Genomic DNA, 13,378 nt, shown 5'->3' on the forward strand with positions numbered 1-13,378 from the left:
ACAAATGAAGATTACAATAACCTTACTTCCTCTAGAAAGCCTCAGTCAAGAAAAACAACTTCATTTCTGCGCAACAGCATAAAACCGTCACCCGCGGAACCTGCATCACAGAAGATAATCTGACACGGGTTCTTAGAAAGAGAGCAGGTTTTTTTTTGGTTTTTTTCACACCTGCTGCTCGCGGTGGCAGAGCGGTAAACATAAAGAGCCCAGAGAGCCCAGGCGCGACTGCCAAACAACACAAACGCAGAAAAACAAACGCGCGCGGCGCAGGGAGAGGATCGACGATGCCGCATCCCAGTGACGTTACGAAGAAAGAACGCCGGAAAGACGTCACTCCGTCACTGGAAAAGACAATCGCGCCCGAAGAACAGTCAGGGGGAAGCAGGAGAATGAAACAGAGGGACATAGCAGAAGAATCTGGATTTGGAATCTGCCACTATTATTTATAACTAAGAGTTTCGTTCTTTCCATCTGATCTCACAAAGAATATTTATAGACTTGCATCGGTAACCATTGGAGAGCAAACTCAGCAGAGTGAAAACATTCATTTAGAATTTTAATTTAAACCAAACAGTGCAGAAAACAATGACTGACTGCTAATGGTATAGTTACTCCCTAAATTAATGAGCTCTAAATCATGTCACATGGGTGCGCAAGATGTTTCCAAAAATTGGGTTTCCTAATAGGCTATATGACTGATACTGTTCTTTTTGGCCAGAAAAAGTATGTCCACTAACAAATAAAGCAAACAAATGAAACAAATTTTTGGGTACGGTATGACACATTCTCAGGCATGATGACACCGTTATCAAAGCCTAGTAAGACACCCATTTAAAGAGAAGGACTTTTGAGAACTGCACAAGAGCTCTGCTTACTGAGAATGCCCCGACATGGCTCTAATACCCTGATTGGCTCTGTGAAGAGGTGAAGTGCTGGTTCATTTAATTTGCCAACTGGTCTTTTATAAAAAGCCTTCATTAGCACAAGGGCAATAGCAAGAGAGTCATTAGAGACATTTAAGACTGGGAACCCCAGCACCCCTCGGGGTTAAGTTAATGATGCCGCTTTGCGCTCAGGGTAATCCCCTGGTTATTCCGCTCATCTGCTCACCTGCCAGGGAGATTACAACCCCTCCCCACCCAGCCTCTGGGGACAACCCCTCCCACCCCCCCAGAGGCCTGGGCTCCTACATGTGTGTGTATGCGTCTACGTGTACGTAACTCCAAGTGGTTAAATATCAACTCAACGAGGCTTCAGCGCGGGGGGAAAAAAATGTAGAAAAATGTACATCCTGAGGGCAAACTGCAGACAGTTTCTGGAGTGACAGCACCACTGACACTGTCACATGCGGATGGATTTTGCGGTCAGATCAAGTGGGCGGTCCAGATCAGCGTTCCAGCAACATGGTCATGATGGTCATAGGCATTCTCCAGCCTCGTGGCCAATAGGAGCAAGGCGAGAGAAACGGAGGCCCTTCGTTGTGTCTGAATGACACTATTTCTTTTTTTACTCATTAACTGGGAACGTCAGTACAGCACGCAAACTGCATTTGACCCCGTTAGGACAAGGGCGTGCTTTATGCAGAAAGATGATGGGAGAGCTGTCATGCACAGGAGCTTTATCACACTAAGGATCTCCGCTCCACTGAAAACCTACAGGTCGGTACGGTATGGGGGTATCCAGCTGATGATATCTCTTCTTTCACTGTCACTCACACAGTACAATGTTCAGTGTTAAATCAACTCTTATAGAGTACACATCTGAGTACATTTAATACCCTTGCAACTTTTACAATAAGATAAGATCTGATAAAAAGTAGCAGTGTATTAGTTAAAAGTAATATATGAATTCTTTGATGATTATTTGTGATCAAACACTATATTTCTCAATTTTCTGTTTTCCCCACACAGAAACGTCACTCTCGGGAGCATACTAACCCAAAAAAGCCAATAGCTAAATGAAGCACTTTCTGATAAGGAAGAACAAAAACATGCCAAACCACTGATGACAAGAACTGAAAACCATTCATACAGTACCTACAATATACAAATGAAGATTACAATAACCTTACTTCCTCTAGAAAGCCTCAGTCAAGAAAAACAACTTCATTTCTGTGCAACAGCATAAAACCGTCACCCGCGGAACCTGTAGCACAGAAGATAATCTTCTTTCACTGTCACTCACGCAGTACAATGTTCAGTGTTAAATCAACTCTTATAGAGTACACATGGTCCTTTTCAGACTCATATGTACTTGTTTGTAAATGAGAATTTGTTCTCAATCACTTTTACCAGGTTAAATAAATAAACTGGTTTATAGTTGAACGAACATTGAACATTTTACTGCGTCCCAACTTTGCTAATATTGTTATTATAACTAACAAAAAAGTATTATTATGTTAGGCAATGATTTAAATATCAATAAATATAAATAAATATAAATATAAATATAAATCCCACAGCAGACCTAGCCAAAATTCAGAAGTTACTCTTCTGCTAAGTATGTGCTCCATGCTGACACAAACTGAGGAAGCAGAGAAGCAGCAGGGCACAGCAGCACAGCCCCAGGATTGAGACCTCAGTATCCCCCACTTTACTACAAAGTAAACGAGGTGTGCGTTACCTGCAACAGAATATACGCCAATACATCCTGCTCTTCCGGTTCTTTCTAAACCTGCTCCACTAAACAATCTCAAACCACCAGGCCTAAAAGCCACTTCTGACTGCGGAAGCAGAGAGAGCAGCATCACTCAGGGTCCGCGTGCAGGCAACGAGGCAGGCTACTGATATGAAACCATTAAAGTCATGATATGAAACACAGTGCAGCTGATTTCACTTGGTTTTGGCCCACAATCATTCAGTGTCTTCCTGTTTTTTGGGGGGAGGTTTTTTACACATTCGTTCACAATTCTGCTGCTTTACACATTTCTCACAATCTGTGGAATGCCATAATCAGTTGAAACCTTGTGCTCCCGCGCATCGACAGTGCTGCACCTATATGAAGCTTTCACTTTCACTGTGACTAAGAGGCTCACATCTCTACTTCACTTCGATATTCAAAAATATCGGTTGAGAAACCACTTTCATGTGAGGTCTGTGTGGGTGAACAAATGTGTTATTTTTTCCCCACCAAGGGTAAAAATGCTGCATACAATGCACATACTGTAACTCTGCATTGTTTCATGACAGAATCAAATCCGGATGCTTTCTAGTATATTTGTATTTTACTTTTGCTCATTCATCCAGGGCATGCATTTCAGTTTTGGACTGCCACAATCATCTAGATATGAAGAAAGTCCTGCATGTGACATATAGGTCTACTTTGTCGTGTTTAAAGAGATTTCAATCTAGGTGGGGTAGCCCCGATAAAATAAAGAATAAATAAAATCTATAAAAAATATGTGATCATACAGTTTCACTGAGCACGTAAACTCAAATGAAATGTCATGTGCAACATTCTTTTTCTCTGCATGGTGATGAATGATATGAGACTACCTTTACAAGTCATGAAAATCATACTTTGTATTTTCTGAAAACTGGTCTCGCTATGAAACATAAACAATGCAGGCAATTAAAGGCACTATTATTGCCTGTCCACAGAAACTGTGCTCATCTTAAGAACTGAGGAAACAGACTTGATCCAGCACGATAGGACAACCAGGAGAAAAGCCTTCACTGAGCCTGAAATATGCTATCACACAAGCAAGATCTCTCTCTCTCCCTCACTCTCTTGCTTTCTCTCTCTATCTCTTACAAAGAACACTATTGATTATACATCCATTACAGTACAGCACAACATTGGCTTTAACCTTCCCCAATCCTCACTGGAGTCACTGTCATTTTTGGAGATTGTAAGGAATACACCTGTCAGCTTCCATCTAAACCTACAGTACAGTGCATTTTCAAAATAGAACAAATCCCCAAATGTGTAATTAGTTCCAACCTATCAAGGCAAAGCGCAGCGCTTGTGTGGACAGAGAATGAGCGAGTGAGCGAGCAAGCGAGCGAGCAAGAGAGTATATTCAGGCTACAGCAAAATACAGATTATTTTTCATCCCTGCATAGCATACTACACTGCAACAAACAGCAATGCTATTTCTTTTTCCTCCCCTCTATTTCCTCCTTCTCACCAATAAGGCCCATGCACATCCCAGAAAATGACACAAACAATCCATCAACACTATTCTTACACTTCCTTTCAAACCTATTGGCAGCATGACAGATAACTTCACATCTTATAGCTTCTATAAGACGAAAAGCAGGCCAAATTCTCCTCTAAGTGCAGGTATATGTAAAAATATGATTTATGATTGATGTCAGCAAATCATAAAGATATCATAAAAAGGTCACCGTTTCACTATTAATGTGTACTGTATTCTGTCCCAACTGTGAGTAAGCTAAGTGAAACCTAAGCACAAGGGAATGTAATGAGGTGTAATTGACAGACTCCTTCAATTGATTTTTATGCAGAGCAGGGACATTCAGAGGAGCCCTCCATTTTGAGAAGAAGTAAATATTGTGCTGTAGATGTCATTTCAGCCATGCCATCTTTCAATGGCAGATTTATATATTTTTTTGTGTGTAATGGCCAAGAGAGTGCCTTTATATGCATGACTATGCATGTCTTGATTCAAAAGCCTGGGCCGACTTCCGAAAAGGTATTGCTTTTACATTCTCATCTATGTTTAGCTGCAGTGTCACACTTAGGGCTGCGGTGAGTCATCAGCCAAGTGAAAAGATGCCTATTTTTAGCAATGGGTTGCGTCTGACAAAAAAGCACCGAAACCTGCAGCCAGACACAGTCGCAGTGTGCAAAACAAAACCGGACAGCAAAAAAAAAGGCCCACCCTTGCAGTCACATCCTGTCAATCTCCGTTACCCTTTCCTGCCACAAGCACATTCACAGACACAGACAGATGGACAAACATGTCACAGGAACACTCAGGGACAGCCTCTCCAGTTTGTTCAAAGCATCCTGCTCTTAACTTGTACGATAAGCTCAATCTAAACGATGCCATTATTGGCAACATTGAACAAATGAACACAATTTGTTTCATTGCATCTTCAATAACAGATCAGTCAACTGAAAAGTTATCCTCTAATTGTTATTATTATTCCTTTAATTATTTCTCTAATTTCTCAGTTTACAATGAAATGTTACACATGCATTGTGACATACTGACTACAAAATGGCCACTACTACATTTGCAAGTTACATTTATTAATTGTCAGTCAACTAGTTTGGCAAACTGGCACTCAAACATACTTGTACACTCCTAATTCAAATTATTTTTGTTTGCAAGTACAGATTTGAAGCCTTTTCTGGATTTCTATGGGTGAACCCATACTGATTCTAATACACACACTAATGGCTAGCCATATCCTTCCACATAGGTCTAGATCTTCACCCATTTAGGCACACAGAATCTTATGGTTTTCATCAGTAGCTGTCAATAGAAAGTTTTTTATTTTCATTTCAGTGAACATGCACTTTTCTCCATCATCACATTACATTACAGGCATTTAGCAGACGCTCTTATCCAGAGCGACTTACACGACTTTTTTGCATAGCATTTTACATTGTATCCATTTATACAGCTGGATATATACTGAAGCAATTTCGGTTAAGTACCTTGCTCAAGGGTACAACGGCAGTGTCCTACCCGGGAATCGAACCTGCAACCTTTCGGTTACAAGTCCAGTTCCTTACCCACTGTGCTACACTCCGTCCCCCATCACTCATATATGGCCTGACTGCAGAATCGGAGTGTGATCCAGTGTCTCCACGTTGACCTAATTGAATCTGCAGAAAAAGGCTAACTGTTTTAAATGAGCCCAGTTTTCAGGACTTAATAAAATCAATAGGATTTTTCATGCTATATTGTGAAGTACTATAAGGTGAAGTAGTGGCTAACTACTTGATTTGTACTTAATAAAACCAAATACTTAATTCACAGCTGTTAACTGGCTGATTTACTGCTTGCAGTAAAATGTTATAAACAGTGTCAATCTTCTGCCTATCACAGGAAGTGATCAATCTGGCAAGAAGGATATCAAACACTGTAACTTAACTTCCAGTGTAGTTCTTAGATCACATTGCACATACTTTTACAATTCCAAAGAAAGTCAGTGAAATTGACTTGTTTTGAACTGTACATAGCCATATTTGGCCAACTGCCAAGCTACGGTTCTAAGAACAGAAGTACAAAAATTGACTTGTTCATTAGTGTAGAGGAAACAAAGACAAGTTACAGATAATTGCACATCCAGAGGAAGACCGCACAACAGTATGACCAAGGATAACCATTAAACATCAACAATGTTATGTGATGACCATTGGAAATCGCTAATGCTTAGCACAGGAACAAATCCCATGAATCACTCATTAGCTATTGCACAATAAACCAGAATTTTAATTAAATAATACTTTAGAAAATGAACAAAACTTGTAATGTAGCTCCAGTGAAGCTTTAGCAATATGAGTATTTTTGATGGTATTCTTTGTTGTTTAAGTAGAATAAAGGTTCTAATTCAACATATAACCCCTCTCTTATTTCTTTTTTTAGAAAAGGCTAAATGGAGAATGATGTTGATATGCAATAATCAAAAGGGAGAGGAGGTAGACAACAACTGCAGCTATGTTTGAGACTGTATCCATGGAGTAGAATAGAAAGTCGGAAAGTGACAATGGGGAAAGACAACTTTCCAACCTTCTTTACCCAACCTTCTTTACCCCCCAAAAAAACTGACAACAGCTACTTTTCCACAGATCACACCACACAAATGATCTGTAAATGTTCATACATACACAAGACAAATTACATACACATCAGGCTCGTCATGAATTACTGAATACAGTAGCTATGAAGCATTGAATACCATTAGCAGTATGTACCCAAGCATGTAATGAACACAGTCAGACTGCAGTTGTAAGGTCTAATGAGTGCTTGGCAGCTTAGTGCAAGTGGAGGGCTCTGTTTAAGACAAACATGTCATTGAAATCTGCATCGGACTGCATACCTCTGAAAGGAACCATGTATGTGTCAAATTAACAAACAACTGCCTGGTGTGCTCAATAGTACCGTTTTCCTTTTAAAGACTTATGGTGAAGTTAAACTCCACAAAATCAGGAAGTACCTCAAATTTCATTTTGATGTCACCGTACGTCTAGTGGAAGAGCACAGGCCGAAAATGCACCACACCAGACGTACACAAAGGCAACAGGAAGTGAATCTAGTCACATCGCATGCCATTTGATATCATTATCATCGCCTACGTCCTCACCCCTCCTTCCACAGTGTTCATGGAAGAGCTTTGGCATGAGTCGTGCATGTACGCTGTATGACAAAGAATTTGAAAAATGCAAAAGTGTTAGGTGACAGCACGAAATGGAGCACGTAAAACCATATTTCGCTGAGTGCAAGCCGAGACTTCGTTGAAACTGAAGCATGTTTGCTGATGGGCGTTGCTATCACCGAACCCTTGAGGTGAAGCAAGAGTCGCGAATGGTGGTACACTATCAGCCACAGAAAGGTGAAAGAAAGGCAGACCTCCCTCCTGAGGGCTCTCTTATACAGAAGCTTGTGACACAGAGCCTGAATAAACCCAGTGTGCAATTCACTGCCCCACAGAGGGGCCGGGGATGGAGCAACTGGGGGGCTCACTTCACTGAAGTTACCCAAGGCTGACAGTGTGTGTCACGTTACCCTCCCCGACGCCCCCCACGGCACACCGGATGAAATCCCAGCACCTCATAAAACCGCAGTCCGCGTCTGATCAGAGTGTATCTGCAGATGTGCTCCAGAAAAGCACAGTTTAAAACGGCAAATTTCTGGTGAAGATTTGTCCACTCTAGCTCCATGAATCTGGAAAGGTGAACAAATTGATGCAGCTCAATAATACGATGGCATTAAAGGCCATAAGCACGCTGAAGATTAATAACGCTGTTTTTTTTGGGGGTGGGGGGGTGGCAGTGCACCGCTGCTCATGAGCTATGGGGTCCTGTTACACTTTCTTACATATCATGATGATTAAACAAATACTTCACATATTGTAAGACACTGGTAAGCAGAATACACCAGGATGGTGATCTTCCAGAGCAACTTATGTGTGGTTTGTTTTCTATTTTTGTGGGTGTGGGTGGGGAGGGGTGTTGTGCTTTGGGCTGTTCACATGTACAGAAATACTAAAATAAAGTCAGTTTATGTGTTGTCTGGAAAACAAGTACCAAGGCTACTTACAAAAAACAAGCCTGAAACTAACAAGGAAACAAAACAGAGCTTGTTCACTTAAGGAAGTTTGTTTAGCATGGCAGACCTAGGGGAGTTCACGATGAACCACACTATTGAGATACAAAATAAGTAAATAAAGAAAAACTATCCAATATAAACTGGTTCTTTCATTCTTTGCCTTCTCCAAAGTCAAATCAGGGCATTTGTTTTATAATTAAAGGTTTAAGAAATCAATTGATTCAACAAAGTGTTGACAATGGCCAGGAGTTTCAAGGAGCGTGAGGAAGGGATTCAGTACATGGGGTTCCTCGCAACTCCCTGCACAAAAGCAGCCCCCTTAGGTCAATCAAGCACCCACAGTTTTTCTGTCAGCTGTGCTGGGTGGTGAAAAGAAGCATGTGCTTTGGAGAGAACACATCACCTAAATTAACTGAGGATGATGCACTGATGGAGATGAGGAAATGAAATGAAAATGGGTTGGTAATGAAGACAGCCACTGAATCTATATCTGACCAGTGCTGAAGAGCTTTCCTACTTTCCTACATACTGTAAAGTAGTCCCTTTCACTAATTTCATTTTTCCTTTTTACTTCCACGATTTAAGCCAAAAAATAATTTCCAATGAAAAGAAAATTAAAAATCTTTAGTCAAATATACAATACATACATAATACATAACTTCATTGACTAATTTTAAAATGTACTTTGCAGATTAAACAAATAAAAATGTTTCTCGAGTGAAGAATCACTTTCAAAGTTAAGACAAACCTTGGAAATACTCAAACGCTCTCTATCCCTTGAAGTGAGACAGAGAATGTTAACTTCCAGCCAAGATCCCCAGAAAGCCACTAGCAAACCCGTGATAGCCATTATCACTACTTTTATTAGACTTTCAAAAAATCTGTATTAGATAACCGCAATGACACAGAGGATCGAGCCCTCTTTTATGTGTTACTTTGGTAACTGAATAGACGACTTCAGCTAAAAAAGAATCAACTGTTTGGATTCTTTCATAACATCGCCACAGTAACAGCCTGGCCTTGTCTGCCTCTTGACCCACCAAACAGTAAACATATCAAACAATTCTTTGTGAAGCCAACAATCTACTTTGATTTAAATGCCTGAATGCACTTTCCAAAACAGGCAAAATTAAGTTAAGTTCTTTAACAACCTTTCTAAGACCTCTACGCAGATAAGGTTTAATGAAAAATTAGAACATACCACAATTTACCAACTTAAATATTTGGACAGTGACAATACTTGTTGTTACGGCTCAGTACTCCAGCACATTGGATTTGAAATGAAACAATGAATATGAGGTATACATGCAGACCCTCAGCTTTAATTTGGGAGAATTTACATCCATATTGGGTGAAACACGTAGGAACTCAAGCCCTTTCTATACAAAGACCACCCATTTTGGAGGACCAAATGTCATTGGACAGTAGGCTGCTCAGCTGTTTCTTGGCCAGCTGTGGGCTGTTGCCTTAATTCAAGCAAGAACGTAGTGCAGAGCTCAGCAATAGCAAACAACCTGGAAGACTGTGGAAGACGACAGCAGTGGGTGACTGAAGAATACTTTCAGTTGTGGAGAAAAAAACCTTTTTAACTGTTGAACAGATTAAGAACACTCTCCAGGAAGTAGCCAATGATGTCTCAAAGACTGAAGTAAAGATATTGTAAGTTTACACCATCATAACCTCAGAGGGTTCACCGTAAGATGCAAACCACTGGTAGGCCTCAAGAACAAAATGGTAGCAAAATAGTAATTTAAAAAATGGTCTAGAACAAAGCCTTATTGACAGATCAGATTAATATTAATCTGTACCAAAGTGATGGAAAGAGAAAAGGGTGGAGAAAGAAAAGAAATGCTCATGATCCACAGCACCCCTTCCCTTCATCTTTGAAACATGATGGAGGTATGCTACGGCTCAGGCATGTGTGGCTGCCCCTGGAACTGGCTGACTTGTCTTTACTGATGACGTAACTGCTGATGGCAGGATCAGGATGAATTCCGAGGTATATAGAAGTATTTTATCTGCTCAGTTCCAACCAAATGCCACAAACCTGAATGCATTGAATGCAAAGGATTCGCAACCAAGTGCCAAATATGACAACTTTATTTAAGATTATGTTCATTTGTCCAATAACTTTTGGTCCCCTAAAATGGGGGGACTATGTATGGGGGGGCTGTACTTCCGAAATAGATTACAGATCCTTAAATTAAGTCTGACAATCTCATGTTCATTGCTTCAATTCAAATCCAATGTACTACAGTACAGAACCAAAACAACAAAAATTGTGTCACTGTCCAAATACTTATGTCCTGCAATGTAATTATACAAAATAGTTAAAGCTTCACAAGGCTTCACTACAAACAACAAAACCTTGAATGCTTTTGTTAAACAATTTTTTCTGTTACTTTAAAATGATCAAATAATATTTTTGGACCCACCATGTACAATACCACAAATTTACACATATAAAAATCTCTTTGAATGCCCATAAAAATACCGAATTAACTTGTGTTCCACACAACACTACTGAAAATGTCTGTATAAGGTGCAGATCTGGGTAAAATACTATATAAAATGTCCTGCATCATTTACAGTGATCGCTGCTGAGTTGAAAATTGAGGATGCAGAAAAATTCCCCTTAGCTGATTATTATTTTCAATAATTTTCCTTGATTAACAAGTTTGCCAGCAATCTGAGAAAACTATTGGCAAGTAAACACACAGTTTCTTTCTTCAAATCATGTTAGGGAGATTAAATAAGGGATATTTGTGAGTAACCGTGTCATTATATTTATAAAGAGACATTACATTAGTTGCTTTGACAATAATTTCACTATAAGTCACAGGCCATTCTTCATTAACTTGCAAACAAACAATTCCTTGTGATGCCCTCCAGCATCTAAAGCAACACAGTTATCTGCCCATGCCATTTCCTATTGCCTGAATTTTCAGCTCTTAAAAGCATAAGGTGAATCCTTAAGAGCATGAGTATGGTTTGAATACAATTTGCTCTTAAAGTGGCTAGGGTATGTTTGACTGAATCCAGACCTTGGTCTTTTCTTCTCCATCAAGCAAAATCCTCAAAGATAGTAGTCTAAAAACAATTACAATAGACAACTCTGATACAGGCTTTATTTCTCCCCCAAAATCAGCCAATCTCAGCTTCAAGGAATAAATAAAATGACAAACTCATTATTGGGTACAATTTTGACACACATTTGCATACGTATGCCTATGAGTTCTATGAGGTTTGTCTATGAGGTCTTGCAAACAAATGTAAGTCTGAAGATAGTGGTGTCTTATCTACAGACAAACAGAATAATCTAGATGATAGTCATTCCCAAAAGGAAAAAGGTTGAATTCATTCAAAACATTGAAGAACTCATTTTTAAAAAAATTTCCAAACAGATGAAAGCACATTGGTCTTACCTGTGTGTAGTCAAAGTCTGAGTAAGGTGCAATACTTCTGATGTATTCTATTCTGAACTGGTTCTCTGGATTGGCTAATGGAACCGGGGGTATTAAAGTGCTCATCGCTGAAACTATAGTCTAGGAAGCAGAAAAAACAATACATAACCATTAATTTGAATAAAAACGGGATAAAATAAAGGACAACACAGCAACACATTGGCTTGTTAACAATTGAGCAGGAATTAACCAAGCATAATCTTAACATTTAATAATACAGTATTTGTACAAATGTTTCAATTAGATCTTACCGCTATGGCATCCTTCACATTTTTCCGGATGTCCTGAATTTTCATTTTCTTTTCTCTGTGTAAAAAAAAAATGATTAGATTTGTAATTAGACAAACCAATGGCAAACTACAGAAAATAATTGAATAAATATTAAATGAATATTTAATATGAAACTTAACTTTGCAAAAGCAAAGATAATACGCATGAAAACATCCCTCTGCGTGCAGGCAGTACATCTGAATGAGCCACTTTGCAGGGGAAAGCATTTTAACTTTTAATGACACATCTGATATTCTCATTTAAAATACGTTGTCCAACCCGTGAAATCACCCCAAAACCGTTCTGTAGGTTGCTCGAAAAGGATTTGACAAATACAGCATTAAAATAGAATATAGAATGCAAATGTTGTATTCTCTCTATTGCACCACTAATCAAACTTTTTATTTATTTATTTATCAGAGAATGCATTGATGAGGTAAAATAACTTCCTTCAGTTCGAGTTCAGATGTATTTCAGACTGGATTACGTTTAGGGCTTTTTTTTCCCATGGCGCGCAGGAACTGCTGCTGTGGGCTATGCGTGGCAAATTGTGGTCACTCACTCACTCACTCACGGACGACCTGAGAGGGTCGTTTGGTGGGACGCATGCGCAGGTGGTGCTTCGTTTTGTAGGACGCATACGCAGGTGCATCTCCCAAAATCACCACTTTGAACAGCACAAGATTTTTAAGCACAGCTTTATCGCCTAATGTTACTTTAGCTAACCCTAACATGTTAGCTTTCGTCTACTTTACTTAACCTAGTTTGCGCGTACCACCAATACAGATGAACGGATACACGGAGGACAACAAATCACGTTACAGAGCTGAGGACATGCCATAGCTAGCTACCTATATAGTTAGCCAAGTTCTACTCATGACACTTTGTACAGGTGCGCCGTGGATCTGGATGGTTTGGTGCTTGTTTTTTTAAATGTAACGTTTTTTTTTTTTTGGGGGGGGGGGTTATGCCACCTGAATTATGTATAATGGACAAAAAGTACACACTCAGGACACTAATTGTGGCTAAATTCTAGACATTTGAGCAGCTGAGCTGCCAGCCCAGGTCAAAACCTGTTGAATCAAACAGCCAAAAACAACAAATCGCATTTACCCATATATCGCATTTGAAATTCCCCATATATAAACTTGACCACAATGACATGCTTAATGACCTCAAAAATTAAATTCCACTCGGCTTATCTACTACTTCTGATAGACAAAGCATAATTTTTAGCAGTCAACTGTGGGTGTGTGTTTTCTCTTGATATGGCAATATGATATGATATGGTAAAAAAAGCTAAACAGACTTTACAACTGACAGTGATTTGAATATGTTTTTTTTCCTATGAAGGAGCCTTATAACTTTGTATTTGATTTATTCTGAGGGTTAC

The 13,378-nt window shown here is 39.5% G+C and overlaps 1 protein-coding gene across 1 annotated transcript in view; it reads right to left on the reverse strand.

The window, feature by feature from the left end:
* gnal (guanine nucleotide binding protein (G protein), alpha activating activity polypeptide, olfactory type) overlaps positions 1–13,378 on the reverse strand; it is a 56,349-nt gene that overhangs the window by 28,053 nt on the left and 14,918 nt on the right. Inside the window, 2 exon segments of the mRNA XM_064331191.1 lie at positions 11,677–11,796; positions 11,967–12,021. Coding sequence (XP_064187261.1) covers positions 11,677–11,796; positions 11,967–12,021 — 175 coding nt within the window.

This window comes from Anguilla rostrata, chromosome 4, assembly GCF_018555375.3.
Source record: "Anguilla rostrata isolate EN2019 chromosome 4, ASM1855537v3, whole genome shotgun sequence".
NCBI classification, from domain to species: domain Eukaryota; kingdom Metazoa; phylum Chordata; class Actinopteri; order Anguilliformes; family Anguillidae; genus Anguilla; species Anguilla rostrata.